General features: G+C 40.4%; 1 protein-coding gene across 1 annotated transcript in view; it reads left to right on the forward strand.

Annotated features, from left to right (window-relative positions):
* Positions 1 to 20,287, forward strand: part of xrcc1 (X-ray repair complementing defective repair in Chinese hamster cells 1) — a 33,727-nt gene that overhangs the window by 1,274 nt on the left and 12,166 nt on the right. Inside the window, exons 3-12 of the mRNA XM_049583950.1 lie at positions 800 to 907; positions 1,016 to 1,174; positions 1,478 to 1,555; positions 3,835 to 3,958; positions 4,193 to 4,302; positions 7,810 to 7,972; positions 8,061 to 8,295; positions 11,032 to 11,148; positions 19,061 to 19,142; positions 19,227 to 19,326. Of these exons, the coding sequence (XP_049439907.1) occupies positions 800 to 907; positions 1,016 to 1,174; positions 1,478 to 1,555; positions 3,835 to 3,958; positions 4,193 to 4,302; positions 7,810 to 7,972; positions 8,061 to 8,295; positions 11,032 to 11,148; positions 19,061 to 19,142; positions 19,227 to 19,326 (1,276 nt within the window). The remainder of the gene's footprint in view (positions 1 to 799; positions 908 to 1,015; positions 1,175 to 1,477; positions 1,556 to 3,834; positions 3,959 to 4,192; positions 4,303 to 7,809; positions 7,973 to 8,060; positions 8,296 to 11,031; positions 11,149 to 19,060; positions 19,143 to 19,226; positions 19,327 to 20,287) is intronic.

The following is a 20,287-nucleotide window of genomic DNA, read 5'->3' on the forward strand; positions in this document are numbered from 1 at the left end:
CTGAACAGATGAGTTTCCAGTCTTCAACAGAATCTGTGTTGAACATTTCACCGATTGAAAATGTTGACTTCTACTCCCACGTCTCCTTTGTTGATGTATTTGTGCCATTGTGGGATTCCCCTTGTCTGCATTGTCTTACAGACACTCTTGCAGGGCAGTGGTTCCCATCTGTCGAACCACAGGGTCTAGATTTCTCCCTAGTCATTAGTTCAAGGTCAACTCAGTACACACGTTCGGCCACGTCATCGAACTAGTTTGCTGTCTCTGTTAAGTAGCTGTCTGTTAGTCACTCACTCTACAGCAGGAAACGGCACTTCAAAGTAAAAACTCTGTCTCAGAATTTTCCTGCATTTCAAAATAAAGTGTTTTTTGACAAACTTAACACTTGCAATCCATTCAGAATGGACCCCTTTTAGACTTCAACCCATCAATTGGGAACCACTGGTTTAGGGATTAGGCAGAAGCAAATTTCCTGTCTTATTTAGAATGCTGCTTGTAAAGTGTGGAAGACAAGAACATACTGTGCTCATCTTTGTCTAGATTACAGGATTTACAGAATATGTTAAAGGCACTTGAGGCACACTGAAATTTTCATTAGGAGAGTGTATATTATTGCAAATTACTGTATCAGTAGGGGACAGTCTGTGTCCAAAAAGGTATACATGTATTTTCTTGGCATAAATGTGTTAAACGTAGGACAAGTAAAAGACTTTGTCTTCTTAAATCCATTCTTTTAGCTCTTCCAGCTTTGTTTCTTGTGTATGCTCTGTTGACATGTGCTTTTTCACTTTCCTCTCAGTTCGAGAAGGAGGAGCAGGTGCACAGCATTGATATTGGAAATGAAGGGTCGGCTTTCATCGAGGTGCTGGTGGGGAACTCTTCAGCTGTCAGAGACCAGGATTATGAGGTATTATCTCAAACCCAACCAAGTACAAAGCATATCACGTCCTTATCAATGGAATTACTCCACATTTTTTTGTCCAAATTCTTTGATGTCAATCTTTCACTCTTTTAGGTTCTTTTGGTTATGTCTTCCTTCATGTCCCCCACGGAGAGCCGAAATGGCACCAACATGAACCGGGTGCGATTCTTTGGGCCCAACCAGCTGCAGAAGAGCACAGCACAGGAGAAGTGGGACAGAGTGAAAATTGTGTGTAGCCAGCCATACAGCAAGGTAAGGCCCAGACACTTAAAATAACAGAGTGCAAACTAAGATTTCCATCTGACTCTTAAACGTAAAACATTTGCATTTTCCAGATTTAACAAAAAATGCAGATCATTGCTTTACACACACGGCGCAGTAGGGGTCTTCTTGTACTGAAGCCGCTTGGCTGCACCTGTTGATGTTGTGTGTTGAAGTCCTGTGAACTATTGAATTAAAGTTTACTTGTGTGAACAAAGGTGTGTACTAATACACATGTATCTGCTGCCACTTGTGAAATAAATTCTAAGATGACTTTGTGGGTGTGTTTTGCAGAACATAGCATACGGACTGGCCTTTGTTAAGTTTCATTCACCACCTGACAAAAATGATCCTCCTCCAACAAACTCCCCGGTAAGTCATGCCACATCTTGTTCTCAAAACTCCAGGGTACAGATGTCTCTTCTCTTTTAATATTGTCACTGAGACCTGAGAGCAGTGTTGACAAAGGCTGTGTATTAGAAGCTGCTGACAGGACTCCTGAGTTTCAGTGCTTACACCAAAACAATGCTTCTTCAGTGTCTCACTTTAAAAAAAACATTTTTCTACAAAACATTTCTTTTATTTCACAAAGGAAAAGAAACTTCTGAAATGATAAAAGTTGTCACAGCACAAGAAGTCATATGGGAACATTGCCTAAATGAAATAGTCAGGAATTGGCAAAGTTATTATCTGAATAAGAAAACTGTCTGATATAAAAGCCACATGACGAGGTGCTGAGCGCTGCAGAAGGCTGCAAATAGGTTCAGCTTCCGTCAAAACACTGCACTCGTCACTTTCACTTTTTACCCAGCCATCCAGTCACAGTGGAGACAAATACCAAAAAGACTCATGTACAAGGACAAAATAATATTGAACCTACCTTGACCGGCAGATCCATCCTCTTCTCCTGCACACTCTTACCTACCCTTCATCCGCTCTTTTCTTGTGTCGACATTTTCACTTTCGCAGATATTCTGTATCATAGCAACCAAAGTGTCTCAGCTGAAAAGCACTTAAGAGTTGGCAGCTGGACACTTTCAGAAGAGTGCCTGGTGTTTCAGCTGAAAAAAAAAAGCTTTGGTGGAAACACAGCCTTATGTTAAAGGATAACTTCGGTATTTTTCAACCTGGGCCCCATTTCCCCATGTGTATGTGTGTGTATGATTCATAGGTACAATTCGTTTTAAAATTGTTCAGTATTGAGGGAGGCGGATACAGCCGGCAACCGCAAGGTAGATATGGGGGCAAATGCGTCCTGTATAAGTTTGCGCATTAAAAGTGCTTTTTTTTCGCCACTGACCGGTTCAGATAGCCAGTGTTATCTCTGTAAATAGCATACTAAGCGTTTCCCTTACCCTTCACCTCCTCCTGGCTGTGACGTCATCTCGCGAGAGATGTTATCCTTTATTATACAACAGTTAGTTCCGGCCCTGCAATCTGATTGGTCGAGAGACAGTAAAACCGTGACGATATTGGAGTACAACATCACAGTTATTTCACTGTGTATGTATCACTCCACCTCACAGCTGATTGCAATCAACAATCAAATCAAAACTGACGGTTAGTGTCAGTTAGGTCAGCAGTTGCGTTGTAGGCTAATAAATTCATCCACTGTCAAACAGTCAAAAATATGCATTTATTTCCTAAAATAAGTTTTGAATTGAACTATGAATGGTCATCAGAGGAAGATGAGGGAGAGGAGAAGCTGAATCCATCTGAGCACACATCCAGGTTTGTCAGTGTTTCATCAGCGGAGCTCAATGACTTGGAGCAAAGCAACATACTGTCAGATCAGAAGGCAGAGTCGGCTGTGCCTGTGAAGTGACAGTCCACCATGCAGTCACCACAGACTTATTTCACCGGCTGCACAATTAATGGAAACGTGCAGATAAATGTGTATAAAGAGTAAGTGCCTGGTGCACCATGTCTGCGTTACATGGCAACGGTGACAGCAGAGTCCTGAGGGAACTATTTTTGTTGGCGGAAGACAAATAAAATGCTTAAATTATCTATTTTGTCCTCATTTTTCAACATTTCTTAATTAGCCTTGCTTATTTAACTGTTGAACTGTTGTATAAAAGCAATATCACACGAGAGGGAGTGATGTGATGACAACATCACGAGCTCGAGTGTGATATTGCTTAAATAACACCAGAGGTTGTCCGACCAATGAGAATTTGTTCAGACGAAAGCATATCGACCAACCGATTGTGCAACTGACCAGATGGTGTCAGCCCCAGAAACCACACACATGAGAGAGACCAGCACTGAACAAATAAGCTATCTTGTAAGTGTTGGCGTGAGATTCAGTGTCATCAGAGGACAGTCTTTATAAGCATGTAAATCTAGAGTGAAATGTGCGACCGCACTGTTATCAGCAGTGCTTTAGTTCAGCATGAACATGATGTAGTATAATACATCTTGCTTTTATTGATGCTCTGGTAGGAGTCCAGCACTAAGACGTGGCGGAGTATCTCACTGCAGTGTGTAAAGCATCTAAAGCATCTAACTTATCCTGTGAACCACATAACTTCATGAACTAATGAAATCATTTGTCAAGTTGAAACTTGTTTGCTATATCAAGAGAAAATACACTCCAGTCACTGCCTCCACTTTCTCTTTTGGCGCTAAACTTCCTTCTCTCCCATCAGAAACTGACGAAGCTGGGGCAGTTCAGGGTGAAGGATGAGTCTTCTACACCTGGTCCCAGCCTTCAGCCAGGCAGTCTCTTCTTCAATCGCGACAATGCGGCAAAGTCCAGTACTTCACTTAAAGGTAAATCCACTCATTTAAATTAACCACCTGCTGAAGCCCAATTAAACTCTTTCATGTCCTTGTAACAGTAAAGTGCTGATCAGGTTGAATAATTAAAAAAATGTCAAGAGAGCGCTCATTAGGCTTAATTTAAAGCTTTTTAAGTGTTCCAGGAGACAAAAGGGAGGAGATGTTTCAAAGGCATTCTTTATTATCAGGCTACTTTTTATCTCACCAGCACTTCTCTGTCTTTAGTGTCTCCTCAGAGTGAGAAGTTGAGTTACGCCGCTGCTGCCCTGCAGGCTGGTGGCAGCTCGTCCCACTCGTCAGGTCAAGCTTCCTCCTCCAGCTCTGCCTCACCACAGGTACTAAACATCACCATCATTTCCTCCACTGAAGGACAGCCAGCAAACAGCGATTCCCTTAACATTCCCTTTTTTTTGGCTTTATTTAGACAACAGGAAAGCTGAGAGGTACACAGCAGAGGATGAAGCAGAGGCAATTAAGTTTGTGTCAGAATGGGCCCTTTAGTTATTGAGAGTTTTAACGACCACATCATTTCTGGGAAAGTTTATTTGATTTAAAACCACATGGGGTCTGAAAAACAAGCTTTTGGCCTAATAACTAAAGTGAATTTAAACCAGAAAAGAAACTATAATTTAAGATGTTTTGTTTTTGTTTTGTCTTTCTTTAATCAGCATCATAGTTTCTGACATCAGCTTTGTCTTAATCAAATTCAGCTTTCAAATAATCGTCTCTATGAGTACAGGAATATCTCAAGCACAGGTGAACAAATATCTGACATACTGAACAGCTGTTTTGCCCACAATGGTCTGCATTTTAATGATACATAATGTATGTGCTTTTGTGTTTTTCACCTAGTAATAGAATAACAATAGAACAGACATTCTCATTCAAATCAACATAGCAGGATGGTCAGAGTGCTGGTGATTTTTATGTGTAACTTTCATATGTACAAACTGACTTGTAGGCACAAAGGCACAAACTTGCTGCGATGAGGTCTTGCGATAACGACCAAACCAGCATTGGAGTAGTACTTTCCAAATACGTGAGCTGTTACTTTAAAAATATCACCATTACTGTTATTTCCTTGTTTCGTCTGTTGCGCTTAAGTGCATGTTTGTTGAAACATGATGTAGCGTGACTGTAGCTGCCTCCAAAGAACGAGTGAGAGTTGCTGCTCAGTGGACAGCTGAGAGGATATGAGAGACTGTGAGGATACACATACACATTTTAGATATATTGAATTACGGGTTTTTGTAGGGCTGGGTGATATAGCGACTATGTATGATATATCGATAAATTCTCAAGCAAGATATGAATGTAGACAACACTGTTTATATGGATATAGGGTCAAGTTGCGTTACAGATTGCATACCAGTGTTCATCTCTCCTCTCACACTCCCCGCACAGCTCCACCCCACTCACTCACTCACAAGTTCTCCAGCAACCCTAAGAGAGACACAGAGCTGCTCCTCTGTTTAATCTGTCTGTTATTTAGTCTACAGTGTGACATTGGTTTGTATGTTGCACGAGCTATGCCAAATCAGTCTGTGAGGTGAATGAAATTATCGCTGAAGCATAAGTGCAATCCAGCATTGTTGTTCTTCTTGGTAATTGTAGTCTATTTTGTGACATAGAGACAGCACCTGGATGCAGGCGACAGGTGTGTTTTAAAAAAAAAAAAGCAGCCACAACACAGACGTTTCATATACAAGACGTATATAATGCAGACAAAATGTCTCTCGCGACTTCCCTCCCTCTGCCTCTATGTTGATGTTCTGTGCATAAATAAGATTAATAACCTAAATAAATGAAAAGATTTAAATCATTTTCCAGCACTACATCCATCTGAAAGACCATGGAAAACAACTTTTTAATCCCCTCCACAAAGATTTTTAATTGTTTCAAACTACAGTGGATTAATGCCTACTTGATACTTTTATACTCATGTTATAGTTTTGTGTCCTGTGCTGCAAACCTTTAAACCTCTGTAGCTCCAGTGCTGTGTGCAAAAACGTTAACGTACAGCCCAGCTATTTATTACCTCCGCCAAGGAGGTTATGTTTTCGCCGGCATTGGTCTGTTTGATGAAATTTTCAGGAAAGGTGGATAATGGGACAAGGAACAGATGATAAAATTTGGGTGGTGATTGGTTGAAGCAAAGTGGATAAAATAATAAATAAAGTCTATCGTCTGACAGCCTCAGCAGCAATTCCAATTTCTAAAGACGGTGAAAATAGCGCCATCTGGTGGCCGGAAAGCACGTCTTGTTCTACTTGCTAAATATTGTAATTCTAAAGTTGAAATTAATGTTCTGTGTTGGAAAAAAATAAAGTGAAAAATACAAAAAAAAACCCATTATATTTTGTGTTGGTACAAAATTAAAACGAAATAAATGCACCTCAGTGTCTCCACAGTGAAGGCATATAACCTAATAATGATAGTGATGCAAATAACCTAATTGTGATGCAGGCTGCAAAATCTGATGCAGAGGGGGAGGGAATATCACCTACTTGGCGGAGGTCTGCACTCACTGAGTGCTTTTCTAGTTTTGTATAGTTTTTCTTTTCCACATTGTTCAGCTGCATATTTTTAAAACAGGAGAAAAAATCCTTGTCTGTGCATTTTATTTTGATCACTGTCTGTTTTTTATAAAAGTGCTTGTGACATCTCAAATGTGGCTTTGACCTGCAACTGAAAACATGTAGCCCATTTTGTAGAAAATACCGAGATATATATCGTGTATTACCATTCAGCCTGTAAATACTGAGATATGATTTTTGTTCATATCACCCGGCCCTAGTTTCTTGTGACCAAACTAGAGTTGGTGATTGTTGGAACTGTGGACAAAGTAACATGACTAATAAGACTAACTCAGACCCATTTCTTGATTTTTATTTTGTTTCTGTCTAAATTTGGATACAGTGTGTTATACAATGTGTTACCAAGCTAACATTAGTCTTAGTTGGGTGAAAGAGAGAAACTTGGATTGGTGTCTGTTGCATTTTTCTGTTAAATAAGAAAAAGAGATGCAAGAGTAGGCCAAAACAACGTTCTCAAATTAGTGTGACACAGTTGTATCTATCTCACTACGTCACCACAAACTAAAAGTCCTAGGATGTGTATGAAAAATGTATTAATACATTACAGTATTTGAAAAAATAACAAGCATTGTTCGTCAGATTCTTTAATCTTACAGCAGATATCTCACATTGTATTTGCAAATTCTGCTCATTATATTCTGTTTCTCTTGTTGGTAAAATCCAATTTATTGAATGATTTTGTTAACGTGTGCAGCAGCTTAAAGTGAAGCTTTTATCGACTTAAAAAATCCCAGCTTGAAGTAATGCATCACCTGGCTCCATTATGCATCACTGTACTCTTCCCACTCAGAGGGTGAAAAGAGGATGATGAGGGAGACTCTGTCAATATCAGCTACAGGTCACTTTGACTTTTGAAAAAGAAAAATTAAATACAGACAGATTGAGAGCTGCACAAGTGTGTGTCTCTGCATCAGAAAGTAGTCTAAAAATGATATGTGAGTAACTGCAGAACCTTTGTTTTTACATCTTGAAGGGAAGTTTTATTTCAAATGTTCACCCCGACAATAGAAAAAATTGTCTGCTACACTTGTGTAAGGTTTATTAAATGTACAGTTTTTGTCTGATGACCTTGTTCTGGTGGCAAATGAAGTGGAAGTGTGGACAGTTTGTGGGAGTCTACTTTATTCCACCCATCATCCACCAGTTTTTCCTTACGCATCTCTCTTAAACAGGCATGTGCACATTATTTTTCCATTCTAAAAGCTTCCATTTGTTTACTGACCTACATCCATTGTGTCATCGTAGCCACCAGCCAAAAGAAAATTTGAGTTCAGCAAAGAGCGGCAGTCTGCCTCCGGCCCTCCTCCCTCCAAGAAAATAAGCCCAGCTGGCTCGCCTGAGGGCAAAGCTGCGACCCCCAAACACAAGCCGAGCCCAGCCAGCACGCCGAGCCCCAGCACAGCAAAAGGTATCACATACATCAGTGTCTGAATTTTAGCATACAGATGATTTCTTCACCTGGAAAACTTCCTTGACTTTTGCTATTATCTCTTCAGCTTCCCCGGCACAGAAGCCTCCTGACAAGAAGCGGGAGAGCCAGTCCAAACCTGAACCCAAACCCAAGCAGCAGAAAGCAAGCGCGCAGCAGGTCCCATTCCAGCGGATGATGGAGGGGGTGGTGTTTGTCCTCAGCGGCTTCCAAAACCCCTTCAGAGGGGAGCTGAGGGAAAAGGCTCTGGACATGGGAGCTAAATACCGACCTGACTGGACGCCCGACTCCACACATCTCATGTGAGTATCAGACAGGGGGCGAGGGAGTGTGAGGAAAGCTGAAACACTTAAAACCATTCATGAATACATTACTTACTCTTTCCTCTCGATTTAATATACAGCTTATTATTGGGGTATTTTGCAGCGTTGAAACAGAGAATAGAGCACTGCAGAGCCGTCAGTGCCTGTATCTGTATTCAGATAAAATGCTAGAAGTTGTCGTGGTTTGTACTGGATGTTACGTTAAAGGGAAATTTCGGTTTATTTCAACCTGTCTCCTATGGTCCTAAATTTGTTTCAAGTGACTAGTGACATAAAAATAATAGTTAGCATGTTAGCCGTTAGCATAGATACAGCCGGGGCGCATAGTAGCATCAGACCTGTTAAAAGGTAAGTGAAGAGAGAGAGAGAGAGAGAGAGAGAGAGAGAGAGAGAGAGAGAGAGAGAGGGGCGCAACAGGTAGAGGACGAGAGAGGAGGAATGGCTGCTGCAAGGCTGCGTAGCTCTGGAGATTGGTGGTGTACCTGTGAATGCTGTGCCCCAATGCCCACAGAAGAGGAATGCCTCTGTTGCAAGGAATGGGACTGGTTGCAGCCTTATTTTCAAGGTCTGGATGTGACCGAGGACGAGACACCTCCACCTGGAGTAGTATCCAGCTGGGCTTTATCTAGAGCTCGCGAGATTTCAGGTACGGTATGAGATCGTTGCTTGTTCTCGCGATATTTCGGCCGCGCTTTGGAAAGCAGAGCTAGATGGTAAACAAACATGGCAGCACACCGGTAAAGTAAGACAACATGTTTACATGTCGTTTTCTATATGTTCTCGGACATTTATTCTAACGATATGAGGCGGTCTTTGTGGAAAAAAAGCTTGTTTAATGGACTAACTTTGCACTTGAAGGTTGACCGTTCAATTACGTTTTAACAGGTCTGACACTACTATGCGCCCCGGCTGTATCTAGGCTAACAGCTAACATGCTAACTATTATTTTTATGTCACTAGTCACTTGAAACAAATTTAGGACCATAGGAGACAGGTTGAAATAAACCGAAATTTCCCTTTAAATGAGGCAGTGTTATATTCATTGACAATGCATTTTTTTTGCCCTTTAAACATCAAATTGATTTAATATTGGCATATAATTGTGAAATATATTTCCACGTCCTCATACTGCCATATTTGTGCACTTTTATTCTCTCTCTCTATCTTTTCTCTTGATTTTTAACAAAACTCAATTTTATGAATGGTCTATATGCCCATGAAATAAATCCTGAAATAAATTTTAAAAAATCGGATAATAATAGGATAATAAATATATAAATAAATATAAAAATGTAAATTAGTCAATATAGTTTAATAAATAAATAAATAAATGGGTTTTTAATTTGTATTTTTTTATTACTTTTATTTATTTTAGGGGACTTTTATGTCATAATTTCCCATTTATTTATTTATTTATTTATTTCAGGTGACTCTTATTTCCTCATGTCACATTTATTTTCCAGCTGTTTTTATTTCCAAATCAAAATTTTATATCAAAATGCCTCTGATTGATACACACAGCGTACAAATCTTAGACTGATAAATATTGACTGGAATACAAGGTGAATTTTTTTTCCACTATTTTGACTGAGTTGTTTAGAAGGAAGGTAACACATACAGCCAAAAAACTTTTGAGCTTGATTTTAAAGTATAGTTTGCAGGGGATTGAAAGGAATGCAGCTGCTACTGTACACCTAACCATTGTACCACTAGCACACTTCAGCACATGATGCTGCCTCCTCCTAATGCACTCTCAGCCCGCTGTGCACTGACTTAGCGGGGGCGAGCAGAATATCATCACTTAGTAGTAAATGAAATTACTACTAAGTGAAGCCCTTGCATTTTTATCTTGTGGCCATCCACAATGATTTAAACGTCAATTTTTTTTGCCCCCAATAATTACAAGCAACTTCAGGTAGATTACATATGTTCCAAGAATAGAAGCTACTATTTTATGGTACATGTATTTTTAATGAACAGTGCAGCTTGTGTAGTCGTGAAGTAACCCACACACAGTAGTCTGACTTGTTTGTGTCAGTGGAGTTTAATTGACAGTGTTGTTTAGTGCACTTGACAGTCTGTATTTATTGATTTATTTGCCAGTTTTTACAGAAAAACACATCAACAAAATCAGATTTTTATATTCACAACACATCAAAAAGTTGTTGCTGTGAGGGAAAAAATGAACCAAATCCTCAGGTGGCAGAAAACAGCTCAGAAATATTTCTCTATAATGAGAAAGTGAAGACATAAATAGGGAGCATATGCAAAAAAAGCTACAGAAAAGCCAAACGTTGGCAGACAATCAGCTGAAAACATGATGAACAGAATAAAGACCTTATTGTCAAAACTGATTTATCACAGTTTCTTTTTGTAGGAAATTGTAAAATCATAATTGTTTTATTGCTGTACTCAGTGTATTACAAATTATTTTAAAATTACATATCATGGCAACATGACAGATGTAAACAATTTTCAAATGACTGTCTCATGGGAGATTTTTAACTGTAGTTGACTTTTATCATTGCAACAGATTGCCTGATTGTATAACAGCGCTGTTAGCACTCTCAGTAATTCACTTTGATTGCATCTTGATCTCTGCTGTCAGAGCGCACTATTGCCCTTGTCAGCTTCTCTTTAGTGATGTAACCATATGTGTCTGTCTGTGTGCGTGTATGTGCCCATGCACGTCTGTTTCGTCCCATTAATCTCCAGCTGTGCCTTCGCCAACACTCCTAAGTACAGCCAGGTGAAATCAGCAGGGGGCATCATCGTACGGAAGGAATGGGTACTTGACTGCCATAAGAGGAAACAGAAGATCTCCTATAAACGGTAAGAGAGTGTGAAATCCAAAACAAATTATTGAAAACAGATCTGTTGATAGTGATAATAAAATGAATTTGGCCAGGTTTGGCCACAGGAGCAGCTGGGTGCATTCAGTGTCTATTTAAAGGGTGCTTCCACAGGGCAACAGCCTGTTTTTAGTGCGGTGCATGTGTTCAATGTATGAAACCTCATCAGATTAATACTTTCTCTTAAGCCACGTCTGTACCTCTACATTGTACAATCTGTGCACACCACTCACACTGATTGAAGCGGCCCAAAATACACCCCTCACAGCAGTGATGTCCACTTGCTACAAAGAACATTGTAACCTTGAGCAGCTGATGCCTGCTGTGATCGCAGATTCAACCCAGGCAGCTCGAGCTCTCTAATTATATGCCTCATTACAGGGGGAGCTTTCAGAATGTCTTCTGTCATCATCCCACGTGAATCTGTCGCTACTGAATAATGTAGACCAGATTACTCATCCTAGGCAGTGGACATCCAGATAAATTTGAAAAAATGTGTTGCACTGTCTGAAGCTTTGCTTTATCATTTAAGGAATTCATTCATACTTGTTTTACTGTGGGGATTGTGTTTGGCTTGAAGAAGAATCGCTTTAAAACGAGGCTCCCTCACTTCAAGGTTAGCTAAGAGTATTGAAGTCATTAGTTTTAGGCTTCTGTTGCATTTAAATGTAGGATAAGAAATATGCAGAGCTAGTGTTGTGGTATATGGAATGTCAAAGTATCACCTCTAATGATAAAGTCCGACTTTCAGCCATTTATATTTTTATTTAACCACTTCCAGTCAAATTGCTGATTTCTACATATGTGCCTGTATACCAGTTTTACTACTTACCACAGTGAAACACATTTCTGAGATCAGCACAGCACAGCCAGGCATTTCTTTTATCATGACCACCGCCGTTTTCAGGGACCTTCAGGAACACAGCGCCAGTTTAATTTTGATCGTCCACACAAGGTCTGCAATTAACGATTATTTTCTTCATTGATTAAAGCTGGGTAGGCAGTTTAATTTTGGCATCATTGGTCAAAGAATTCCATACTATACTTTGAGCATATTGTAACTCAAAGCAGTCTGAGAGAATGCTAGACTTCTTCCCCTTCCCCCTGGAACCTGTTTTCAGGCTTAGAAAATTTAACCTGTGACAGGAGACTTTGGCCAATCACAAGTCATTTCTAGAGAGAATATGTTCCTTTTGGCTGTTCTGCAAATGCAAATTCCCTTTTGGGGAAAGCCTGATTCAATGGCGAAGAATCTTACAGAGAAAGTTGCTATTCCTATTTTTCAAATAGAGTCTGACAGTAAATGAAATAAAGCATGTGTCAGTCAGGGCATTTCAGAGATGGATGGACAGACAATTTTGCTAATAGTTTAGCCTTCTGCTAACTGGAGCCAAAGTTTCTTTGACATGTTTATGTAGCTACGGTTAGCGAGAGCCTCGAATCACAATGGGTCCTTTGCCTCACACCCCGCTGATACAGACCACCTGTGGTGTTTGCACTTAAAACAGTAGTGTATCTATTCATATGGCAATAAGATTAAATTAATTATATTCCCAGGAAGAGTGAAAATATTATTGTGAAATATTATTTGATTACAGTGTGTACCATGGACCCCATACATCTGTGCTGCCAGTACCTAGGGGAACTCTAAAGTCATTTTTCCTTCTCACCTTGGTGATTTAGAGAGTAATAACATCAAGGAAGAGAAGTGCCCCCAGTTCTCTCACAGGCTGCGTCAGTGATGGATTTGAAAACTTATCTTGTAGTTGACTGATTGTGTATCTGCATGGATGATTGACGATGATCATCAGCCCTGCAGGGAAGGACTCACCGCGCCTCGAAAAAGTTAAACCCTGTAGAAACCTTACATCAAATTTCTCATCAGCTTCATGGTCTGCTGGATGGATTGATGGACGTTTTCACTGCCTAGCAGTCCAGAGGTGCCAATACATAAGTTCAAATGCACTTAACATTTGTCCTTTTAATCCCTACGTTTGTGCTGTAAGAGATTTTGTCATTTGTTTATCAGAGGACATAGTTAAATTAGAAAAACGGCAATAACGGCATTCTGTTTAGACTTCAGCTGTGCAGGGAGCATTACAGAAATATTTCTAGGTCCAATCCCGTCAGATGCCAGTGTGACTTTTACAGACAAACTGAATGGGTCTTTTTCTTGAACCACAAATTAGCTGCTCATTTTCAGAAAGAAGTGCAAAAGGGGCTTGTAGTGGTGGTGTTGTTCTCTCAAATATATCTTATTACTCTGTAGCATGAAACAATTGAATTGGGAGCTTAAGCAGTTGGTTGGTTAGTTGATCAATAGAAATTAACTGTGCAACTATTTTAAGAATTGATCAGTCTTTCATTATCTTTCAAACATTTGCTGATGTCATGCTTCAAAATGTGACGATTTGCTGCTTTTCTTCAGTGAAAATACAGTGAGATACCTTTAAACAGAATATATTCAGGATTTAGACAGTTGCAACGTCACCCTTTTTTTGCAATTTGTTTTTTCATTTCACAAACAAAGCAAATCAAATCAACAAGTCAGTAATTGGCAGATTAATTGATTATAATAAAAAATCTCAGGTCGCGGCCACAATGGGTGCTGTCACAGACTTGTTATTGATTTGCTCTCATGTAGCTATAATAACTTCTTTCGATGTGACATTTCAAAGACATTTTTGTCCCCCCAGTTCCAGCATGATAAATCTGGTGATAAGAGCGGGTGCACAGAAATCAATTTTTACTTATGTTTGTCTGCAAAGCCGGAAATGAAAGAGGTCAGAGTTGTGTTTTTGATGGGATTATCCTGGATAGCCACGTTGTGTGTATGTGTTGTGTAAAGAGTCTGAGAGAGTAATGTGGAAAGCTTATAAATGCTGAACATTAGTTAAGCACAAGACTTTGGTGTTATTAAATCTGTTCATCACCAAAAAGTGCACTGAAATGAGAAGTTTGCTGCAGCCTGTGTCGTCATCCTCCCTCATGCTCGCTTTCAGATTGTGTGGAAGATCCCTCACCCCCGCACTCCACCCTCCACCCTCTCTTGTTGCCAGCATAACCCATTCCCCTGCCCAGCACTGCTATTGTGCGGTGCATGGAGTGCGCAGCTTTGATGATGTATCCTTTATTTAAAAGCTGCATCTGCTATGGGTAATTAAAGGGACCACTTACTTTGATGATAACAAGTGCCCAAACAAATATGCACACTCTCAAACTGTTGCTCCATCACACACACAAACACTTTGTCCCTGAGCATCTGTAGGCAAATGCACAGCTTCAGCTCCTGCCACGCCTACGTATGCTGTAGTGCAGCTAAGCACCCCAGAAAGGCATTCTCCATACTCATTATCCAATCAGTGAGGGTCTAGTGATGGACAAAAAGAGAGGAGAGCAGAAAACACTCAAGCAGCTCTACATCATCCCATCACAATACAGCTGAATGAGTAAACAAATTTCTCATTAAAAATAAGGCTCAGTTTCAACATCTCAGGAGGAATTGGAAAGTAGTTTGCTTCGCAGAGCCAAAATATCAGCACAGTTGTACGATGATCAAAGTACAGAAAATGCAATTTAATCACATACAGAAACTCATCACCTAAAAGCACATCCAAAAGTGTCAGTTTGCAATGATATAAAATGAAAAGAAGTATCAGTATCAAGTGTCAGAATTGTCGCTGATTACCTTTCTCAAGTCATCATCAGTAGTTAACAGAGCATCTACATTTGTATTTGATGAGCCGAGAGACTGATGGCAGTGAATTTTTGTTTAAGAAATTACTTCAAAGAGGAAGCATTGGGTAGCGAACTTGTTATTTTTAAGGGTACTGACTGAATAACAAAGCTCAGAGGCTGGCAACGGAGCTCTGTGGCCGGCTTCCTGGTACTTACGGAGCAACCTGGTTCAACTTCAGATAGGAGGCAGAAGTGCCCCAAAGCTGGAAAGCCGGCCACAGAACCCTGTTGGCCGTTCTGTTGGCCGCTTCCTTGGCTTCCCACCAAGCCAAAACTTTGGGCGTCTGTATTTTTTTCTATATTATATTAGTAATAGCCTTCTATTACTGAAGAGCAGGCACACACAAACACATACACAGGGAGAGTCAGAGACAGAGGCTTAGCTCTATGTGTGATCAGAAAAGATCAGAGAAACAGAATTGCATGTTTAGTCTACTATCTCTGCAGCTTGTTTAAAAAATAAAAGTACCAGTGTGGGTTTTAATGTGAACCATACCTGACCCTGATCAGAAGTTTCAGCTCTTGCATAGCTTGGTTTTTTTACCTGCTCTAAAAAACCCAAGTGTTTCCAGTTGTCCTTAAACAGAGCATATCGAGCTTTCTGGTCTGTTTTCACGGTAACAACACTTACTGCCATGAGCAACAGTTACTGTATTACTCCCCTCGCCCACAGTGTCGTTTTTCATTTTCCAATTTCCTGGACACTGAGTTTTATGAAACAAGTAAGCATAGGTCAGTAAAATGTCTCCTCAGTAAAATGCCTCTCCTGAGCGGAAATAATTACACCTCAACAGTGATACTTCGACTCTTTGCACTTTGTCTGCACTCTTTGAAGCTAATAATGTCCAGGTGACTTCATAGTGGCTTGAGGGAATGTATGGAGAGGGTGGGGAGAAATGTCACATCCTCACTGAACCCTCTCTCACACATCTGGAACACTTGGCTTTTTATATCTTCTCACACTCTCGTAACCTTTTCAGAGATCATTACAGATGGCGTCACTGCCTGTCTCTGATAACAGCACGCTCCCTTCATCTTTTGTGGATTTGTTTCTGCTTCTTTCGTCTTTTTTCTCATGCTTTACTTGATTGTCTAATTATCTGCCAAAGACGCTGGTGTTTGCAGTCTGGATTTTTGTTTATCAGTTTCACAAGAATTTGAATAGATTTCAGCTACATTTTGTGTGACATTATACCAGAGAACAAGTGATTAGTTTTCGATCTTTACCCAGTAATTGTGTCCAACTCATTTGGATGGATTTTGGATGTAATTACACATATTTACAGTCACATGGAGCATTAATAATATTAGCAATGAAGTACCTGCTTTGCCCTTTAAAATGTCCAATGTTGTACTGGACTTTACTGACACTTGAAGTCCGCTGTCATTAAAAAAATTAAAGCCACAGTGTGTAGGAATTTCTCCCATCTAACGCTGAAATCGTATATATTGCATTCAAACGGATAGCGCACTCTAGCGCCTCACTGTTTCAAATGCGTATTGCAACAACGGTAGCCGCTGTGTACCAAAAAGCTATGATAACATTGATGAAACCATGTCATCCAATACTTCATGAAATATTCATTCAGGCTCCTACACAGACACACGCGACGCGAGTTGACAATGTGTTTACAACGTAGGACTTTTGGCGCGGGTATAAATCGAAACAAACCAATCATGTCTTGTCTTTTGACACACACACCTCATCGCTCTCCTCACATCACTCACATGGCCTGTGATTGCATTACCTTTCTCCTTTAGCAGCTCTTTCCACCTGGGAAAGGCTACCCCGATGTTGACCCTCGTTTTTTTGAATTTGCCGGTCACGTTGCCTTTTTGATTCCCTTTTGCACTTTCTTGCAGTAGTGCCAGGGTAGTAACGAAGTGCCTCGTGCTCCTCTCCTTCGGCTTTTCAGTCATGCAGCGCTGGCCTGGCTCTCAACAAAAACGCCAAAGGCAGGGCTGTATGTCCCTTGCTGGCGGATGTATTTTCAAGATGGCGAAACGTTATGGAATCCCCCAGACGATTTGCCCGCACAATGTACAAACAAACCTCAAATTCTCCTTTTACGAGAGTCAGATTATTGTTGGAGGTAATAGTACACCAATGATGACATATTTATGAATGCAGACATCGATTTTTACCAATAAATAACTGAAAATGTTACACAGTGTCCCTTTAAGGTGTAGTCCACACATGCACAGGTATCTTTGAAAACTGGATTCTTGCACCCTTAGTTCTCAAAAAGAATCCCGTCCACACAAAAGCAGTGTTAGAAAAAAATCTCAGTGCAAATAAAAACACAAGCAAAGTGATGTTAAGAGCATGCCATACCAACAAGTGGCAATATAACGGGACCTACGGGACACTAAAACACGGTAGTTCACCCAGATGGGCGTGATTTTGCAGGACTCAGCAATGCACACTTTGATGAGCTCTGTGACCCTCTTTGCCTGTGCGCTGAGTACACACTCATACTTTATATGATAACCTGCGTGATCCTCTGTGAGAATGCTGAACAAGATCCTGAATTATTTCGGTCTGATGAAAACTGATAAAAACTGAACTACTCGAATTGTTCTGAGAATATTGACCCATAGAAATATAGAAATTGAAATCAGCACAATTGAACGAATTCCTCAATAATATTGAAGAAAAACCTTGTAAGCTATTCAGGGTTAGTGAGTTAGCCTTGCTATCTAGGTAGGCTATGCTAACAAGTAAGTTTTGAATAGGCTATAAAAAGGAGGGAAAATGTATTAATCACAGGTATGTGCAACTGAAAAATGATATTATCCACACTCTTCAGCAGTGAACGATATGCTAGCCTATTGGCATGCTTACTCATTAGGATAGCCTTCCTAGTTATCAAGCTAACTCGCTAATATTCTAGCCTGTTGGCAAGCTTACTTGTTAGTTTGTCCTACTTACTTAGCAAGCTAACGTACTAACCCCCCAGTTGCCTTTAAGGTTTTTGTTTAATGGTACTGAGGATTTTGTTCAATTTTACTTACTTCATTTAGCAACCTTAGCTCTGAAAAAGCACAAAGGAATTCTGAAAGAAGCACAGGAGCTGGTTGAATGCAATGTTGGCCCAGGAGGGTGATGTGGGATGCTGATCCAGGAGCATATCCTACTTGACAAAATCATGTTGTGCGGTCGCATGGTTAGTGATTGGATTTAGGACCACCATAGATTGTAAAAAATAATGGACATAGCTGCTGTTAAGTCTCACATTTGTTTTGTGAGCTCCTGTTTTGAAGCCTTGGGTTCGGTATTATGGCCATCGCCATCTTGGTTTTCTTTGCAGCCAGAAGTGACCATATTTGGATGAGAGGTTGGGGCTGTGAAGGAGCAATGGGTGGATCTGACTGAGAAGCCGAGACTATTGGCAGACGTCATTTCACTGAAAGCAACCCTCCCTTAATTATGTGTAACTGTAAGCCTTGATAAAAAGTAAATGGGTGAGTTCAATTAAATTGGACCCCCGGTGTAGTGGTCATGAGATCAGAGCCAGTTTTTTTTTTTATCAGGCTGTGAACATGATTATTTCTGCTGTAAAGAATTTTAACATGGGTGTCTATGAGGACTGACTTGACTAGCTTCCGGAGACAGCCTCAAGTGGTTATTCAAAGAACTGCAGTTTTTGCCACCTCTGTCTTGGCTTCATTTTTCAAACATTGAGGTTGCCGCTTGAGGACAACATGAAAGCGGCGCAGATCTGATTGGGAAAAGATCAGATTTATGACTGCTGGCCATCGTAGCATTCTCTTAACCGAGAGTGACTGTGAAACAAGAAAAGGCTGTTGAGGGCATTCTGGGTGAAGCCTAATTTGTGACCGGGTTGTTCTTACATTTGGTTTCATCCTCCTGCAGTAGATTCGTCTTGTCTCCCAGCAGGCAAACTTCAAAGTATTTAAGACACAGGCAGCAGTAATGTATTAAACATCAAGAAACTGAATGTCTGGTGAAAAAAAATTACCTTCAGTCTGAACCTTCGTTCCACTTTTGCCCGATGATGGCCCACTGTCGTTTTGAAACATTGAAAAAGTAAGACTGATTGGTAGCAAGATATGTTGTGCAGGTGTTCTTTTTCCTCTGGCCTTTAATCATCGTGACACATTTTGTTCATCCGTTCTTTGTCTTCCTCTAGGTATTTGATGGATGGAGCAGAGTCGAGTTCGGAGAGCGAGATGGAAGATGACGACCAGAGTGAAGAGGAAATTAACACAAAGGTGAGTTTGTTGTTTTAAGTGAGCCTATAAATGATCCAGTTTTTAACAGTCAGTTTTAATGCTTTCTCCACGCTGTCCTGGCAGACTCCACTGAAGCAGAGGAAACAAGTGACCCCCAAAAAGACACCAGAGAAGAGGAATGATGATGATGAGTATGCTGGCTCCACTGATGTGGATGAACCAGGTTTGAATCTTACTACTTTAATCGAAAGTCCTGCTGTGAAAAGATGTAATGGAACTACCTGATGATCCGAGATTCAGTCAACGTCAGCATTGCCTCTTCAATGACTCCACACTTTTCTCTTTATTTCTTTGCGCACTACAGAAACTGTTGTTGGGATAAAAGAGAAAACACCTAGTTGTTCTGACAAGTGGCTACAACAGTCTGAAACTGTTTTTCTATGGACGAAGTTAACCTGAGACAGGCAGACAGACAGGGTGTAATGCTGGGGGAAGGAGTGGGCAGTCAGCCCGTTGAAAAGGTGAAATAGAGAAAATGGAAGAGTGACAGTCAAGACCAAAGAGGCACTTACGGTTTGGATAGAGTTTGACTGGAAAGTAAACAAAAAAATATGCACAAAGTAAAATTCCCTAACTGTTGAAGGTTAAAACATACATTTTCTTGTGAGTCATGTGGGCCAACTTATTTCTTTTAGTGTACCTGAAAGTGATGTTGAACTGCTCACCACACCACTTTGAGTTTCTTCTACATCTGTTCTCTTTGACTGATAATGTCTGATAACAATTGTTGGACAGATTTCTTAAGAATTTTGTTCAGAAATGTATGGTTTCCAAACAATACGAGGTAGGTGATCTTGACTTTTCACATTTTATGGGTGCAAAGTGGTGGTGATGTCATTTGGTACAGACATTTATGTCCCCACAAATTAAAGACTTCCCCCTCACTTTGCTTAAAGCTCCATTAGGAGGTCAAAATTCAAACTTTGGTGTGTGACCAATAGTCGCATTCCCATCAACCTCAGCTGCACTTTGCGTTCAGTGCCTATCAAAGAAAGTTAGCATACGAGTTTTCAACTCTATGACTCAGGAAAGGAAGAGGACACATTTGGTCAGATGCTGAATCTGTGACACTATTCTTGGATGCCCCCCCTTGGAGCTGTGATGAGTGTAAATATCTTCTGTGC

This window comes from Epinephelus fuscoguttatus, linkage group LG8, assembly GCF_011397635.1.
Source record: "Epinephelus fuscoguttatus linkage group LG8, E.fuscoguttatus.final_Chr_v1".
Taxonomy (NCBI): domain Eukaryota; kingdom Metazoa; phylum Chordata; class Actinopteri; order Perciformes; family Serranidae; genus Epinephelus; species Epinephelus fuscoguttatus.